Source organism: Marmota marmota, unplaced genomic scaffold (assembly GCF_001458135.2).
Source record: "Marmota marmota marmota unplaced genomic scaffold, marMar, whole genome shotgun sequence".
Classification (NCBI taxonomy): domain Eukaryota; kingdom Metazoa; phylum Chordata; class Mammalia; order Rodentia; family Sciuridae; genus Marmota; species Marmota marmota.
In genome coordinates, this window is record NW_026000164.1 from 13,120,096 (window position 1) to 13,139,424 (window position 19,329).

At 37.8% G+C, this 19,329-nt stretch overlaps 1 protein-coding gene across 1 annotated transcript in view; it reads right to left on the minus strand.

Annotated features, from left to right (window-relative positions):
• Positions 1-3,485: 3,485 nt before the first annotated feature.
• Akr1d1 (aldo-keto reductase family 1 member D1) overlaps positions 3,486-19,329 on the minus strand; it is a 66,879-nt gene continuing 51,035 nt past the window's right edge. Inside the window, exons 5-10 of the mRNA XM_015493793.2 lie at positions 17,843-17,920; positions 12,552-12,674; positions 10,285-10,394; positions 9,435-9,600; positions 6,967-7,049; positions 3,486-4,913 (exon numbers count right to left, since the gene is read on the minus strand). Of these exons, the coding sequence (XP_015349279.1) occupies positions 4,871-4,913; positions 6,967-7,049; positions 9,435-9,600; positions 10,285-10,394; positions 12,552-12,674; positions 17,843-17,920 (603 nt within the window). The 3' untranslated portion in view covers positions 3,486-4,870. The remainder of the gene's footprint in view (positions 4,914-6,966; positions 7,050-9,434; positions 9,601-10,284; positions 10,395-12,551; positions 12,675-17,842; positions 17,921-19,329) is intronic.

Below are 19,329 nucleotides of genomic sequence, written 5' to 3' on the forward strand. Positions count from 1 at the left end.
CCTGTATCCCAATAACTCTTAAATTTGGTCTCTTTATGCTATCCCATATTTCTTGGATGTTCTGCTTGTGGTTTCTTATCAGTGTCACTGTGCTGTATACATTCTTTTCGAGATGATATACTTTGTCTTCATTGTCTGATGTTCCATCTTCTAAGAGTTCTACTCTGCTGGTGATACTCTCATTTGAGTTTTTAATTTGGTTTATTATTTCCTTTATTTCCAGGACTTCTGTTTGGTTTTTTTGTATAATCTCTACCTCCCCGTAGAGTTGATCTTTTGCTTCTTGGATTTGTTTATGTAATTCATTGTCAAAGTGATCCTTCATTGTCTGCATTTGCTGTCTAAAGTCTTCCTTGAGACTCCAGATCATCTGAACCATGTATATCCTGAAATCTTTATCTGACATTCCTTCTGCTGATATGTTACCTCTTCTAATGTTGAATTGTCCTGCATCATTTGTGGTCCTTTCTTTCCTTGTCTTTTCATACTGCTCACGTTTCTTTCCAGCTCTGTGTGACTGTTGTGTTAATGTTTTTTCCCTATATATTTATATTGCTCTTGTGTAGTTCCAAAATCTCTCTGATCAGCCGCAGAACTGCGCTGGTAGCCATGCCCTCCAATAGATAGCGAGTAAGGTTTTACAAGATGGATTCCGTCTTTTTTCTGCATAGGATGTTTGTTGAGGTGGGGGGTGCTGGGGTTACCTTGTGCTGTGTTCAGAGCTCGGTCTGGTGACTCACAAGCAAAGCCTCTGCGGTCTGCGCTGGCCACGCTGAGGGTTCACAGTAAAAATATTTCATTATTTTCCTGTCTTACATTCTTTCTTAGTACCTTTATTATGAACCTCAGCCCCCAATGGCTGCTGCTGCCACCCACATTTCACCTCTCAGGCTGCTGTCACCACCTTCAATTTCAATGATTGATTAGAAGGACTCAGAGAATTCAGGAAAGCTCTTAACTGATGGTTATGATTTGTTGTTGTGAAAGACACAGATTAAAATTAACCAAGGTAAAAGGAGCCTAAGGATGAGTCCAGAAGGGAGATCATGCACAAACTTCTAGTTTGTTTTCTTCCAATAGAGTTGTAAAGGTAGTTTTTAGTTCTCCCAGCAATGATGAATGACACCTTCTGAGTAGTACTGCCAACCAGGGAAACTCATCTGAGCTTTGAGGTCCAATGTTTTTAGTAGGCATGGAGTATTTGTATGGCTGACCTTAGTCATTCAGTCTCCAGTTCCTGTAAAAGTCAGACTAATACCATTGTGGCTGGAGGTCCCCCCCACCACCACCACCATAAGTCATATCAGTAGCATAAAATGTCATATGTGGCCCAAGGTTCCAATAACAAAATTACATTCTTCTCAGGAATGATATTCCAAGGGCTTAGGGGTCATCTTCCAAGAGTGATCAAGGGCTAGGCCTTTCTTTGGATTGTGCAGGGTTTGAACATTCTGGATCTGATGATTTAATCATTAACTAGGGTATTTTAAAATTTGGTAAGGGTAGTTGGTAGTGGTGAAAATCATTCTTGGCAATAATAGTGCCATAAGAATTATAAGAGGGGTGTAAATTATTACATTGGGTAGGAAAATAAACTCAATGGTACATAGTTTTAGTTCCCTTTATAATACTACCCAGTTTGGGAACTAAACAAACCATCTCATTCCAGCAAACTGTCTTTCAGTTGCTGTGAATGTTTCACTGTCCTCCATTCTCTTGGTAGTCTTCACACGGTCTCACTAATTCTATCTTTAGTGAGGCGACTAAGTTGTGATACGCATTCACTTTGTATTTATGTGATAATGCTATTTTTAATTTTTTGAAAATTATACTTTGACAATTGCAATCATTTATGCACTCTGATTGATAGTCAACCTCACTGACTTTTTGGTGCTGAGGGAGATCTCCTTTGTGGGAATCTGAAGTGAGGGAAACAGGAAGCTAAAACTTAGTACTCCATTGCTCGGAAAGTCCCTTTTGTAGGCATTTTTATTTTGTCTGCTAAGAACCCTCTCCTTCAGTAGCCTAATAGCTGGGCATCACCCACTTAGCCTGTTTCTCATGAATGTGGACAGAGAATTGGGTGGAAGAAGTTAAATTTAGAACTTGGGGATTTGGTATCTAGAGGCAGAAATATTAAGGTTACAATGTAGATACAAGGAAGTCTCACATTCAATAACCAGAGCCCCACAAGATATCCAGACTTAGTTACTGGTGTGTGATCATCAGAAATTGGTATCAACAGTGGAAACCTGAAATTTTAAGAGAGTTTCACAGAGGGACAAAGTCTTAGGTATATAAGTGTGCTCAACTTTTGTCAGTCTTCATGACTGTAGCCACAAAACATGCACACCTTTATTAGTGGGATGACGGCCAGTGTCTCATTAAGGAGTCTTTTTTCCTGCCCAGGATAATACAAGCCACCCTAAGACTTACAATCTCAAATAATTAGTAAATAACAAAGCACAAATACTCAGAAATATATTTACAGAAAGCAAAGCCCCATCTCTTTGAGGTGGCAGAAGTTGAGGAAAAGATCATTCTGGTCATTGATATCTGGCCTCTGCAAAATATTGACTGATTAAGGCCATGCTCGCTGTGGATGTCTGGGGGAGAATGGAAATGCTTACTAAAGGTTGATGTATTAGTTTGTAAGGCAGCTATCACAGAGTTGCACCAGCCAGTGTCTTAGACAACAGAAACCTATTGTTCCACAGTTCTGAAGCTAGAACTCAAGACCAAGGGACCAGCAGGTTGGTTCCTACGGAGGGAGAATCTGTCCTGTGCCTCTTGCCAACTTCTCATGGCTTCTGACAATGTTTGTTGTTCCTTGACTTGAAGAAACACCACCACCACCTCTGCCTTCATGCTCACAGAGCGTTTCCCTGTGTATAGTCTGGGTCCAAGTTTTCCCTCTTTTGTGAGGACATCCGTCGTGTGGTGTAGGGCTCACACTTCTGTAACCTGACCCTATTTTCACATAGGGTCACAGTCTGAGGTACTGGAGGCTGGAACTCCAACATCTAAATTTGTGGGGATACAATTCACCCTGTAACAGACAGCTTAGGCAGAAGTTCAGCTCAGGGTGGTCTTCTTTCCTGAATTCTCCATTTTCTATCTCCAACTCGTTTCCCTCCATCTCTGCTATGACTAAGAGAGGACTTTCCCACCTCCAATTTTTTTTTTTTGAGATATTTTTTTCCGTGAAAAATGCTGGGACTCTTTCCCAGTGCTTATCTTTTAAAAATGACACAACTGGTGTTGTCTCTAGTCCCACCCCCACAACAGCCCCCTTGAAGGACTTTGAAGGGTTCTGACAACAGGGACCAGGACTCGAGCTTTCTCTTCTTTCACCATAGTACCCCCATCTCTCCTCTCTTTCCAGTACTAAATGCACAGTAGGAACACAAACAAAAGCTTTGTAATGTACTTGAATTTAGACTATTCTTTCCCTTCTCCTTCCTGAGAAATAGAACAGAGATTCATTTGGTGGGACAAATCATCACACTTTATTTCTTGTGAACAAAACATTTTCTAGAGAAAGCACTATAAATGTTAACATTGGAATCATTGGAAACAATGTGAATAGATCAATTTTGATAAAGGGATAATTTCTCAGAAATATGTCTCTTCAGATCATTGAACTTTATTTATAATCAACTGATCTTGGAACAACAAGTTTTGAAAAGCTCTCTAAAAACCCCCTGAAAGTGACCTGATATGAATGAATAAAATGTATTTCTCTAGTTGAATTGAAAATAGGTGTATCTTTATAGCTGAGTTCTAATAATCATATTCACTTGTTAAAAATTTACACACAGTAAAATTATTAGTGTTCTTTTGAACTTGCTACTGTTTTAAAATTCATATTATCCCACTCTTCAGGTCTTAAGAATAATAATTTTATAAGGTCTCATCTACCAATGTTTTTGAAAGCCTCCTTTAAAAATTCCTTCTTTTAAAATATCTTTCTTTTGACTATTTTCTGGTACAGGGTTCATTGGTGTATGTTGGTTGCTTCAAGCCACTTCACACAATGGAAGGTGCATGATGAACTAGGGCAAGAGTAATGATAAGACACAGCTGGATTACCAGGGTGCTGGGGTCCCATAAAGATGCATCAGTGAACCAGTAACTATCCATCCTTCAAACTAGCTAAAAGCTAAACAGGCACACACTGCATAGAAATGAACAGTAACATGAAAGACTTTGCTTACAACTGTTTAATAAGCTCAATTTTAAGACTTTTCTACATTTCTTCCTTATCTACTCAAGATGCAAGAAATCACTTGTTTGCTAATAATATATGAGGAAAGGACTGGGAATGTATCTCAGGGACAGAGCACTTGTCTAGCACAGAGGCCCTGAGTTCAATCCCCAGCACCACAAAAACAAACAAAATAACAATAAAAATAATGCTTGTGTGGTCTTCTCTAAGCTGTACCTGTATTGCGATCAGTGCCAAACCATCAGGCCACTGCCAGCACCCTGGCCCATGCCAGCTCCCCACCCTCTTTGTCGTCCTGTTAAAGGTCTAAGAACTCAAGACTACTTTTGATAATGCCCATATCCATGTGTTATTTGTCTTTATATGTTGCCTTTCAAATATTTTCTAAAGTCTAATGTTTTTCTGTCTGGAACCTAGAAGACACTGATCTAAAAAATATACTACTAGATAATTACTGAGTTATTTCAGATTTAAACATTTTTTCTTCATAGCTAAGTAAAGGTCACAAAAGATAAGTGTGGAACATTTTCATCATTACGCCATCTGAGGACACTGAAACCCCTTTTATTTCCATATCCAGGAAACTCCAGCCAAGGCGCCGACACCCAAGAGAGAGGGAAATCCGGGAAGTCCTCCCTGAAGTCAGTATTCGTCATGAAAGGGGTACTCAGGGTGATCACACCACCTGCCAAAACAGTTTTACCAAAGGAAAAGGGTTCACTCAGCTGCGAGAATCCCATGACCTCCCCCATCTCCCTCCTCTTTCCCCAGTTCCCCTCTGGCCAGCACCTTTACCTGGGGCTCTAGACAGCACCCTGGATGTGAGAGTAGGTGGCAGGGGAGAGGGACACCACATTGGCCACATTGGCCTTCTGCTATGAACCAAAGCACAGTGCTGAGTTGGCATGTGAAGTATTATTATTACCTGCCCATGTGCCAGGGTTTAGATGTGCTGTCCCCCAAAAGCTCGCGTGTGAGACAATGCAAGAAAGTTCAGAGGAGAAATGATTGGGTTGTGAGAGTCTTTACCCTGTCAGTGAATTAATCCCCTGATAGGGATTAACTGAGTGGTATCTGAAATGGTAGGGTGTGGCTGGAGGAGGTGGGAACTGGGGCGTGGCTTTGGGGGATATATTTGCATCTGGATAGTAGAGTCTCTCTGCTTCTTGATCACCAGGTGAGCTGCTTCCCTCTGCCATACTCTTCCTCCATGATGGAGCTGGCTGTATATGGACTGAGACCTCTGAAACTATGAGCCCTTAAATAAACTTTTCTTCCTCTACAATTGTTCTGGTTGTGTCTAAGTCACAGCAGCAAGAAAGCTTATTAAAACACCACTTTTGCATGTGAAGTATTGTTTTGTGCTGATGCTCTTATCTCTTATCTCTTAAATAACAACAGTGAAAGAGTCTATAAAAATGTGGAGTATGTATGTGTCCTTGTCATTGAACAGCCAAGATCCAGTTCTCTGCAAGTACCATGAACACTAAAAGGTATTTTCTAAAAAGGCTCTCAAATGTCAATGATCAACTGAATGAAAACCAGAAAAGATGCATGGCCCAGCACTCTTAAATAATACCTTTTTTGATTAATGAAGGCTAATCTTTGTTTTAGCTTATTTATTTCTCCAGTTGGATGAGTTATTTTCCCCCCAATATTGTTAGAACTAATATTCAATATATCAAATGTTAAATAAGGTCACCACCTGCCTGTTAAAAAAAAAATCAGTAGATTGGTGGGTTAACTACATGTTACCATTTCTTCTTAATGATATTTATTCAGTAGAAATCATTTATCTTCTAGAGTCACTGAGTATCCTATAATTGGTAGTTTTATGTTTGTTTCTTTTTTGGTTGAGGCTGGGTGGAACTTTGGATGTCCACCAATTCCCCTCCTTGAAAACTCACATTAGGAAATTATTCTGTGACAATAATTCATAAACTCAATATTAACCCAGTCAGAGCACTTTCTGTCTCATTAAAAGCAGTGAGATCATTAAGTGTCCAAACTATGAGGATCAACTTAATGAGCGTTTTTGAAAAGTCTACTGTAAGAGAAGATTGCAAAAGATGACGGCAATTAAAATGACTTGAAGAACTGGAAAGATTAATGGAGAGTGATTAAGAAGAAAAGTGTGTGGGGGGAATACAAATATACACATTTGCATATGTATGTGTATAAATTATATTATTTTTATTTTAAAAGACCTGCAATGTTTAGAAAATAAAGGGCTACTGTAGCTAATTGGTTGAACTTGGCAATACCTTGAAGGAATATAACTTCTAAGTCTTATGAGCAAGAAAATATTTGTATGAAACTATGTTCATGGTCCCAACCTTGGGCTCTTTCTTGTACATCATTATACTTCTCTGCCAGAAAGAAAAAATTTTAAATAAATTTTTCTAATTTGGACGTTGCTTTGATTTTTAGGAAGAAATAAATGTTATTTCCATGTTTGTGCTGCTATTGTTTTGACATATGTACATTATGAATTAATTTCCCTAGAGGTGCTGAGTCCGCCATGCCTTAACCTGTCACAGGATGTCATAAGATGTTCTAGGAAGTTCCTTCAGGGGAGTATTTCACCCAGGTGTGTTTAGTATTCAGAACATGCTGCCCATTCTTTATCCCGGTGCTCTCTATGAACCAACGTCAGGGTTCCTAGGAGCCTTGTTCCTTGACACTTGCCAATCCAATATTAAGGGACAGTGCCAGACCAGCCATCCCCCAGAACTCACATGAGCATTTCCACGAAGCGGATATTTTTATTCAAGGCTTCAATGCTCTTCATTTCTTCTTCAGTGAGAGAAAAGTCAAAGATCTGAAATAATGAAAACAAAAGAACTTTTTTTTCAAAAGAATATTCTTGAAGGTAGTCATGGTTCAAGCTTGGATCAGGGAGCAGAGCCAGCAGTGGGGTCCCTTCAGAGGTGGACAAGCATCTTGGGGTTGTCCGAGTTGGGTTAGTGTTGGGGGCCACCCATCATGTGGAGCTGGACTCTCTGCTCTTTGTCTTTAAGACAGTCATGCTGAGGACATCTTACAGAAACTGCAAGTGCTCTGAAACAACACATGTTCAGGCAATTTGAAATTCCAAATGCGAAGAACCCTTTTTATTTCCATATATGATGCTGAATTTTTGATTATGGACTACTGCCTTCTTACACTTTTCATTTAAAAGAAATATTTTTTCTTGTCTCTAAAATTGCCCGCTTTTAAACTTTTGACATGCTTTGTTTTATCTGTGAAACACTTTCTCTCATCATTGTTAATGTCTTTTCTACTTTTTCGTTCTTATTGTTTTTTTCTGAGTTTTATACATTTCTTTTTGCACTCTGGTTTTGTAATTGTCCTTCATTAGCATATTTATATTTTATTTTCACTTATTTTTAACAGTTAATCTGTTTATAATTTTCTTCTCTTTATTGCTTATTTTTCTACCCTTTAACTTCTATTTTAACATACTTAATGATTTATAAATTTTAAAAGTACAGAAATACTTATGCTGTTTTGGTATATACGCAACTAAATTAATAGATATGGACTAAAAAGGGGAAATTCCTCTCGTCACTCAACACCCTGTCTTATTTCTCCTCCTGTATATTCCTCACAGATTTTAAGCACATTAGGAAGAAAATGGTAGTTAACACAGAATATCTTTATTATCCTATAACTTTTCTGTGTTTATGCAGTGTCTTAGTGATACTAGTGGCCTTTTTTAATCAAAATGCGTAGGCTGATGTTATTAATTTAATCACTTTTCATAGTACACACCTAACATGATTTATTTAAATCATTCCTCCATGGATTTTTTCCAAGTGTTTTCCTTTCAAGGAATGTTTTTATTTGATTATTCATCACTGAAGTATTGGAGTTTATGAGATAGAAAAAGGAATAAAAACTTCATAATATAAAACATCATGAATAAGCTAATCACTTAAAAAATGAATTCTATTCAAACTTCCTTTGTGCCTCGCTGGTAGGTCAGCTTTCCATTCCTGTGAAAAGCCAGGAAGTCTAACAAGGTGAATAAAGTCTTGTAAAAACACAGGATTTCATGAGCTCAATGGGAGGGACTTCAGAGATTTATTCTAATTATAGCCACAATTTTTAAAAATAAGAATCTGGCACAGTTTCAAATCTACTTTGGGAGATATACCAAAAGAATAAGACTGGGAGAAAAAAAAATCCCAAGGATTAAAAATCCTTTTCAGATAAAGCCCTCTCTTTATGATCATTCTGCAAAAGCCTTTGAGAAATATGGGACATCATCCTGTGTTTTCACATAATTTTAAAGCATATTTTGAAACATCAACACTCGATTCACTTTGTTTCTTCTAGGAGTTAGTGCACATATGCAATTGGAAGCTAAATTTTGTTGAGAATAAAATAAGCACACTTGCTTTCATAAACTTTGGTTTCAATTTTAAGATAAACTTCCAAATTTTTCCTCTCTGCATTACTCCTAGGCACTGATTTCCCTTGTTTAATGTGGACTGATTTTTCAATGGTACTTTCTTCTTTTCTGGACGTCTTAAGTGAATGGAGATTTCACTTTAGAAAACCAAACTCCTGATAGTCTCCTCAGCACCTGCATCTCTTATAGTTTTCCATAACAGGAAATGTTTCAAGAAGGAGAGGTGGCAACTGTATTAAATCTGGTGGAAAGGTCTGGTAGGACAAGGACTGGGAGCTAATTATGAGGACTAGCCATGAGAAGGTCCCTGCACCTTGATCAGCTCTGTTCCCCTCGGATGGTTTGGGTAAAGTCTTGGTTTGAATGGGTCTAAGAGATGCAAAGTGAAGCAAATTGAGGGCAACTAGAACAGACTTCTCTCTCAAGGGGTTTGCTGTAAGTGGAAAGAGAGAAGTCAAACTTCTAGAGAAAAAAAGTGAGTCTACATTAAATTTTTTTTAAAAAATTCATTCTTTTTAGTTATACATGACAGTAGAGTCTATTTTGACATATTTATACAAACATAGGATTTTTTTTTTTTTTTAAGATTGGAGGTTACAGCTTGTTTCTTTGTTGGTGGGAGTTATATAATAGAGAGCAATAATTGATGACCTAGGGGAAGGGGATATTTGAAATTGAGGTTATGGGGGAGTTATTGGGTGTTAGTAATTACAATTTTCAAGAACATTCTCTGAAAGCAAAGCAACAAACAGAACCATCTTTCCACACTTCAAAAAACAATTCTCTTACCTGAAAGTTTTCTTTGATCCTTTCAGGCTTAAAACTTTTAGGAATGACCACCACCCCTCGCTGGATGTTGAAACGCAAAGCAACTTGAGCTGCTGTCTTGCGATACTTTTTCCCCAGTGAATTTAGAAGTGCATCATTTAATAAAGGTGGAGAAGATATATTCACCCTTAAAAAAGAAGCAACACATGCCTATTAGGTTGGGAAGATGAGAACTAAGAGTTCATCAGTCACCCTCCCCTGCCTCCCCATTCACCTGGTCACTTATGGGGACACTTGAGGTCACCTGTAACAATGCCTCTGAGCATGAAGAACTCATTAAAGGAAGAGTGACAGTTAACACAAGGAGGCCAAGAGAGGCAAGTGTATGGAGTTGATGTTTTGAGGATGAATTAATATTTTCTCAATAAGTCTTCGCAGGATTAGTAGTAGACATAGAAGGAAAAGCAAGAAGACAGGAGCAGAGGAAACAGAGGCATAGTTCTTGGAATCCGAGTAGCAAAAAATCCTACACATCCAAGAGAAATGCTGCCACTGAATCCAGAGGTCCAAAAATTCAAAAATTTAGGAACAGGGCCCTAGAAACTCTTTGTCAAATAATAATTAAACTAAGATTCATTGAGCATTTCCTACTTGTTAAGCACCGAGAGATAATTTCGTAGATTGAATGTGATCAACACTTATCTCATTGAGGAAGGTAGTATCAGCTCTAATTTGTTTATACGGAAAACACTTGAAAAGGTTGTTACTTTCTCAAGACCACTCAGCCAGTCTCCCAGGGAAGGACCTCCCATCACCTTCACCCCCTCCACCCCACGGAATAATTTCTGAAGAGACGCGCAGCCTTACTCACCAGAGTGGATTCCTAGAGGTCCCCAAAGGGCTGTAGGCAACAACAACAATGTCATGTTGTCGACAGAATTTCAAGAGTTTTGGCTGAGTGAAGTAGGGGTGGCACTCGACCTAAGTGATGGCATAGAAGATCAGGGCGCAGAATTAAGGCCTTGTAGTTTAATGCGCTTCTACATAGTTTTAAGAAACCGTTCTTCAGTGAAATCCCTTTTAACAATACAATCACCTCCATCCTGTATATTGCATTTTGTAACCTGGTCTTTTCCCTAAATCTCTTGTTCATTTCTCTTTTCCTCAAAAATCATTCCAGAATATAGTTTGTTCAGGTTTCATATAGTACGGACATCTCATGATTAATCATTCCCCTAGTTTCTCATATTATGTTGTTGCCAGGTTTTTGTTTTTGTTTTTGTTTTCATAACTAACATTTTTTTTAGGGCTCTAGATACGTGTGGTCAAATCACTTTCTATTAAGGCTGAACCAATTGGCACTTGCCAGTACTTTATCACTTTCTTTATGGGAGTGTTATAATAAAACAGAACACAATCGCTTTACTAATTTGACACAGTCCAAAATCATTAAACATAAGTTTCTCTAATTACCAGTGAGATGAACTTTTGTCATGTTTATCCATTTTCTAATGAGTCTTCTGTGGATTTCTGTTCATTTCTGTCATTGTTTCTGTTGAGCCTTAATGTTTCTCCTTGAAGATTATTTACGCTAGCCTTTGAATTCATAAGGATATGAGCCCTATATATTTAAAAACATAATTACTTTTGCTTGCTCTCTGTTTCTAGTGTTTTGAGAGTTTAGCATTTTTATACTCTTTAATATATCAGTTTTCTTTATGATTTTTTTCCCATGGCTTCTCTTTGTATCAATAGCTCCAGAAAACTAAAATTCTTTTGTTGTATTTGTAAATGATTTCCACTTTGAAAAAAACTGTTATGGTTTGGAAAACTCACTTGGGACACAATGGAAGATGGGCTACAAGATCCTTAACCCAATCAGTGAACTAATCACCTGATGGGATTAATTGGGTGGAATCTGAAGGCAGGTGGGGTGTGGCTAGAGGAGGTGAGTCCCTGGGGGCGTGATCATGGGGAATATATTTGTATCTGGAGAGTGGAGTCTCTCTCTGCTTCCTGATCACCATGTGAGCTGCTTCCCTCCACCACACTCTTCTGCCTCACCTCCAGCCCCAGGGACCGGAGCTGGCTGTCTGTGGACTGAGACCTGTGAAACCATGAGCCCCCAAATAAACTCTTCCTCCTCTACAGTTATCCTATAGTCACAGCAGTGAAAAAGCTGACTAAAACAACTCTGATCAAAAGGATATTGATTTTGGAGTGCAATGGAGGTAAAGTGCTTATTTATTTCTACATATCTAGACATGTTTTTCTCATACCATCAACTGAAGACTTCATCCCTCTACCGATAGTTTGTGCTACTTTATTTTACATTAAGTACTTGTTTACTTATTCATTTTTGTTGAGGGGAGGGAGGATGTACTGAGGATTGAACTCAGGGGCACTCCACCACTGATCCACCTCCCCAGCCCTATTTTGTATTTTATTTAGAGACAGTCTCACTGAGTTGTTTAGCACCTCACTTTTGCTGAGGCTGGTTTTGAACTCGTGATCCTCCTGCCTCAGTCTCCCGAGCTGCTGGGATTACAGGCAGGCACCACTGTGCCTGGCTACGTTAAGTTTTTTTTTGTTGTTGTTTGTTTGTCTGTTTGTTGAGAGAGAGAGAGAGAGAGAGAGAGAGAGAGAGGATTTTTTAATATTTATTTAGTTTTCGGCGGACACAGCATCTTTATTTGTATGTGGTGCTGAGGCTTGAACCCAGGGCCATGCGCATGCCAGGTGAGCACACTACCGCTTGAGCCACATCCCCAGCCCCTATATTAAGTTTTGATTATACTTTGGCCTGTTTCTAAACATTCATCATCTCCATATCTGGCTCTTGCCCCACTGAACTCTGTTTTAAATACTCATGTTGTGTCAATATCTGGCAAGTCTGATTTATTTCCACCTCATTCCTTTTCTGCTTCAAAAACCTTTTTGCTTACTTTTGCCTAGATTTGAATTTACAAATCTTTTTTCCTAAAGACATAAGTTGACAGAGATTAAGATTTGCCCAGGATCCTCTGATGAGATTCCTGTGGAGCAACAAGACTTCCTGACGCATAGTCCAAGCTTCTTGTTACTTAAATACTACATCGGGGTCCCCCCGCCACCCCAGGGGAAGCTGGTAGGCTGTACCTGGTTGCTGACTGGCTTGTATTTGAGTCCTGGTTTGTTCAGGATGAGTTCCAGCTGCCTGCGGTTAAAATTGGAGACGCCAAGGGATTTCACCAAGCCTGCATCTTTGCAAGCTTCCAATGCCTGTAGGGCAAACGTCAGCAGGTTATGAAAGAAACCTCACAAGAAGCAAGGATGAATACTTGTAAGGCCAACTGTAAATTATTTAGATGGGAAAGCTGGGTAGGTTGACACCTGTTCTGTGAAGGAAGAAACAAAAGCAGGTGGAGAAAGGCAGGGCTCTGATTGAATGAGTTTGGAAAATATTCTCTACTGTACCTTCCCCTGTTTTTTCACGATGCATACCAGCATGTCAGTGATGATCTACTTCTTGACATCTGTGGAGAGTTTCTCTATGGCATAGTACATGATAAATTTTCATAAATGTTCTAGTATGTGTGGCAAATGTAAGTTTTCCTATGTTTGGATGCAAACTCTTTCTCATAGATATATGTCTGTGTACACACAAACCCACATTATACCTAAAATTGGCTTCTGGGTACTTTAAAGGAATGTGTCAGAAGCTTCCTATGTACTAGTAGACTTGTCGATGTCTTCCAGCATTCTATCAATTCTTTTACTTTATATATTTTGAAAATATTTAGTATATATGTGTTTAAAATTGTATATCTTCTCAGTAAACTATATTAACTTTTTTCTAAGTATTTAACAATATTTCTTTTTCACCTTTAATTTTTAACTTTAAGGTGGCTTTCTGCTTATGTGCCTCATTTTAATTTTAATCTGTCAATACTTGTCTTTTTTTTTCCAATTTGTCTTTTAATAGGATTTTGTATCTTAACTTCTTATTCCAGTTTATCTCACTTCTTCTGTTTAATTTTTACTTTAAAAAAGTATATATATGTTCATATAATGTTTTCTTTAACAAGGACAAGAACTTAGCATGTTTATACTTTTTTCTTTTCTTTTTGTTTTGTTTTGTTTTGGGGATTGAACCCAGAAAGCTTAACCACTGAGCCATATCCCCAGCCCTTTTTATATTTTATTTAGAGAGAGGGTCTCTCTAAGTTGCTTAGGTCCTTGCTAAGTAGCTGAGGCTGGTTTTGTATTCACTATCTATCCTCCTGCCTCAGTCTCCCAAACCAATGGGATTCCAATGCACCACCACACCTGGCCACATTTCTTGGTCTACCCCCAACATCTGTGATGCTAATACTGAAACTTTAATTGTAGTTTATTATGACTATATTCTCCTAATACTATTTGATCTTAACTATGTTATAGATATTAAATAGTTTTCAGTTTAATTTGATCACTTTCAGTTTATACATTTCTTGAAGTATCTTTTAGATCATTGCCCCTAATGGTTTTTCTTTTTTTTTTTTCCCTAATAGCCTTTTGATGGGTTTTGTATGTAGCAAAATTTCTAAGCACAAGTAAGATCTGAAGCTATTTTTATCACACATAATTTTTCCTTATAGTTTGGATATAAAATACAAAGACAGCAATCTTTACTCTTCAACGCTTTGAAAATACTATATCTTTTTTTTTCATCCAGTGGTGCTGGTAATAAAACAAAACTCACATCAAATTAATTTCATGTGACTAGCTCTTTCTTTCTGGAAATTTCTAATTTAAAAAAATCGATCAATTATAATTGATATACAATAAACTGCACATATTTGAAACCTGCATTTTGATGAATCATATGGATGCACCAGTAAGATTATCACTACCATCAAGATTTTGAACACCTCCAGTAGAATGCTGATAAATAATTGTTTAACAACTGGCTGTGGGTGGGGAGAAGCCCCATTTTATGGTGTTCATCAATTTGTTGTCTAACTATTCACACTAGTGGCAGTCAATCTAACAGGACATCACCAGTGTTGGAGTTAGGAAGATTTGCACAATCAGTTCTCGCAAGCTGGTATGAGTCAGTTTCAGTACACCACTGAAAAGATGATCCCTCTCCCACTGAACTGCCCTGGCCTTTCTGCTGAAACTCATTTGACCTGTTTAGGTCTATTTTAGCACACCCTACTCTGTTCCATTGATCTGTATATGCATCTTTATGCCAACAATACGTCACCGTCATGATTCCTGTAGTTGTATCACAATTCTCAAAATCAGTTAGTAGAAGTCCTCCAAATTGATCCCTCCTTTTCTTCCTTTCCTTCTTTTCTTTCTTTCTTTTTTGTAAGTTCTTTGGCCATTATGGATTATTTGCCCTTCCATATAAATTTTGGCATTAGCTTTTCAATTTCTATTTTGACTCAGATGCATCAAATCTTCATATAAATTTAGGAATAATTAACATCTTAATCATATTGAGCATCAAGGGATTGTATGCTTCTCCATTCATTTAGATCTTTGATTTCTCTTAGAACATATTGTATAGGTTTTTCAATTATTTTGTTAAATTTATCTCTAAATATTTAATATTTTAAAAAGTTAATTTCTAATTGTGTGTTGCTAGGACATGGATGCATAGATTTTGTTTCCTTTTTGTCTTATGGGTTTTTTTTCATGTTAGGCTTCCAAATATTTGGTGGCTTTTTCAAACAATTTTTATTGATTTTGAACTTAATTCCAATTAGATAAGACAGTGCATTGCGTAATTAGAATATTTTAAAAATTGAGTTTTATTTTATTTCTCAAAAAATGGCCTATCTTGTTAAGTGTTCCATGTGTACTTGAAAAATAGTGTTCCATAAATATTACAAGGTCAAAATGTTGATAATGTTTAAATTTCAAATATTGTAAAGATTTTCCATATACTTATTATTTCAATTAATGGAAGAGAGGCTTTGAAATCTCTAACTATGAACATGAATTATTCTCTTTCTCTGGTCAGTTCTCTTAGTTTATGCTTCATATATTTTGAAGTTCTGTTATTAGGTGCATAGTGTTTAGGACTGACCCCTTTATCTTTGCTAATACTCTTTGCTCTGAAGTCTTTTTACTATAATTGCCACTCCAGTTTTCTTTTGATTAGTGTTAGCCTAGAATATCATTTTCTATCCTTTTATTTAAAAAAAATTTTTTTTAACTCTTTTTTTCCCCCTTGCAGAATTGGGGATTGAACCGAGGGGCATTCTACCTCTCAGCTACACCCTCAATTCTTTTTAAGTTATTTATTTTTTTTTTTTAAGACAGGATATCACTCAATTGCTGAGGCTGGCTACAAACTTGCAATTGTCCTGCCCCAGTCTCAAGTAGGTGGGATTATAGACATGCACCAACACAACAAGTTTTGTGTTTTTTTTACTTAAAATGAGTTTCTTGTAGAAAATGTATAGTGACATTGGTTATTATCCATTCTGACAACATGTCTTGAACTGGGATGCTTAGATTATCTATATAGTCTGTGATTACTGATATCACTTACATCTCTTATCTTGCTATTTGTTTTCTGTTTTCCCATCTCTTCATTTTCCGTCTTTTTTTCCTGCCTTCTCCTGGGCTGATTGTTTTTCATTATTTGATTTTGCTTCTTTCATTGGCTCGTTTGCAATAGTCTGGAAATTTTAACATTTTCTCCTCACGTCTGGTATTCTGAAATTTCACCCCAATTCATCTAGGTGTGTGTTTTCTTGTCTTTTCGTGTTAGTACTCCAGGATTTGCTCAATATCTTTTTTTTTAACTCAACTATTATTTTTTTTCCTTTTTTTATTAGATCTCTATTATGTGTATACTGGAAATTCTAATTTCACTTTTTGCGTCTCTTAGCTTTTCTCTTTAAAATGTTTTTCTTCTTTCCTTCTTCATGTTGGGAAATCTCATCACTCTCATTTTTTAATTTAATATATTTTTTTCTTAGCTGGGCTCTGTGGTGCACACTTATAATCCCAGTTATTCAGGAGGCAGAGGAGGATCTCAAGTTCAAGGCCAGCTTCAGTAACTGTCTCAAAATAAACAAATAAATAAAAAGAGTCTGGGGATGTAGCTCAGTGTTAAGAGCATCTCTGGGTTAAACATCCAACATTAAAAAAAAAAAGTGTTTTTCTTATCCATATCTATTCTACTATTTATCCCAATTTCTTTCATTGATTTTTTATTTTTCTGATTATTGTTTTTGCTCATTTAAAATGTTTAATTGTTCTTTTTTCCCCACATTGCTAATATCTTTTCTTATATCCTTTAATATATTAATTGGCTAATTTAAAAATTACTGGTTCTCTGCTTTGTTTATATTGGGATCTGCAACTGAGATATATTATTTCCTAGTGAAACAGTGCCTTGTCATTTTGGACTGTGAACTCATCTTCTCCTAGGGATTTGGGCCACTCTCTCAGGCAGTCCCACAGACTGGAACACCAGCCTCCAAACCTGGTCAGCAACAGGGAGGTCCAGAGTAAATGTGTGTATCGTCTCCTGAATGGACAGCGTAGGTACCAGAAAACCTACTCAGTGCCTCCTGCACCCTCAAAACTGTAGTTCAGACCTTCAACTGTTACTTCCCAGAGAGAGTGTATAGACAGATATACTCAATGTAAATTACATATTCATGTAATTTCCTAGCCTTTGGAGTTTGGAATGGTGTGTGTGTGTGTGTAAAACAGTTGCCAGAGTTCAATTAACAACGTGTTTTTCTCGGTTTATGATCAGTGCAGGGTTCAATGCCGATCTGATTTGATTCCTGGCCATTGATCGTGAGTTTCTGACTATGGCCGAGGAGAAGAAAGTGCAAAGAGAGGGCCAGTACTCTCTCCTGCATGTACTATCATCTCACTGCCTGTTGGGTCGCCTTCTTGTCTAGGTCACAGTGTCCACCCCGCCTCGTAAACAGGCCAGCTCAAAGTGTCCCTCCCATCTCCATGAATTCAAAACTCTTGTTCTCCTAGAACTCCCCACTTTTGTGATCTTGGGGAAGGAGCCAACAACTTGTTCAAAAATAGAGCCAGAATTATTTTTTAGCTTTGATGTATCATTTTGTCTCTTTTAGACATTATAGAATTAATTTTTTCAATTCAGTTTTTAAAATTTGTATATCTCATTTACGTATTTTCAATTGCCGTTCCATGAGAACATATCTCCTTTCCTTTTTTTTTTTTCCTACTTCCACACCTTCCTCTTCCCTTTCCTTGGCCTTCTTCTCCTTAGCAAAACAAAACGAAGAATCATCAACACCAGGAATGGAGATTTCATGTGTCCGTACTTAGGGTTGGAAATACTGGCTCTGACTGTTAATTTCCACTGGGAGTAAAGGCCATAAACCCGACAGGAACAATTTGATCACAGCCCTGAAAATGTAGTTTTTTTAAAATAAGAGGCCATGTGAACATACCTCCCAAGTGGCACACAGATCTGATTTATGATACAACCACTTGCCATTCTCATCTTTAGGATACACTTCATTTCCAGGCTGCAACGAAACAAAACAACACAACAGAATATTATCCATTTTATTTATATCTGGGAAATAAAGTTATGGAATTTGATTTTTCAGTATACCAATATATCCTGACCCTGAGAAAGCAATTCAAGCTGACTTATTTATATGTTTATATAACTACATACTAAATATTATGTATAATTATATAAAATGATAAATTATTATTCTATACTTTAATTGTATAATAATTATGTGATTAATTATATTAAAACATATCATTATATTATAGCATCACCATATTGTACTGGGAATTCAAGATGACAGATGAGAGGCACCCAGCACCCGCCTGCTTCTCTGTGAGATAGAATTAAGTCAGCAGGTGGGTAGCTGCTTACTGAGGTGGGTGACTGTGGGAGAGTGCTGGAATTCAACAAAAGAGAAGAAAGAGACCTGGAGAAACCCAAAGATTTTGGATACCAGGTGCTGGGAGAAAGAGACCCCAGCATTGATCACACAGCAGCATGTCAGGGGGAGCAGGAATACCCACTCCGGTGGGGATGGGGAAAAGGAAGAGTCCCAGAGAGCTCCGTGAGCCCCTCGAAGATATACAGTCAAGACAGACAAGAGACCTGGGAACTGCGCAGTGAGTGGGATCTGGGTAAGATCTGTGCACTTCCCAGTAGTATATTCCCATGGAGCTGAGAAGAATCTGAGTTTATTGCTCTGGGAATCAGAGGCTCCTGCAATTTGCTACATCTGTGACCCTGGAACCTGTGGGAATTTTACTCAGTGCTTGTATGAGCAGCTCCCTCATGCACCACTTTGCCTGAGGAAAGACTGACACAAACACACTGAGAATTCTGTTATGGGAAACGGGATGGCAACATGGAAGGGAGCAGTTTAAAATCTGCAGTTTTGAAAACCTGTCAACTAAGTCCAAGGGAGTGGAAGCCACGTGTGATTTTGCGTGGGAGCTAAGCCTGAGAGCATCAGGATGATGGGTGGTAGATCACGTGGAACCTGCTGCCCCTCAGTCCTTCCAGCACAAATCTCTGTGGGTTTGTTACCCCGTCCCACCTGCAGGGGGTGCAGGGACAAGCCACAGCACCAGCATTCAGCCAGTGCTTGGAATGCAGAGCCCAAATAGCTAAAGAGAAACTCTTCGAGTGGAGAACTCCACGTTCCATGTTAACTCATTCCATTGTGCAAAGTAGCTGAGAAGAATTCCAACTAGCTCCAGCCACAGGTCATTCCTCAATAGACAATGGTGCACACCATGATTAGAAAGAACTGGAGAGAGAGTGTGTGTGTGTGTGTGTGTGTGTTTTCTCTTTAATTTTTTAATTTGCTTTCTCTTTTCCCCTTCCCCTTTGATTTTTAACTTTTCCCCTGCTTTATATTCTTAAATGTAAATTTAAAATTAAAAAATTATTTTCTGC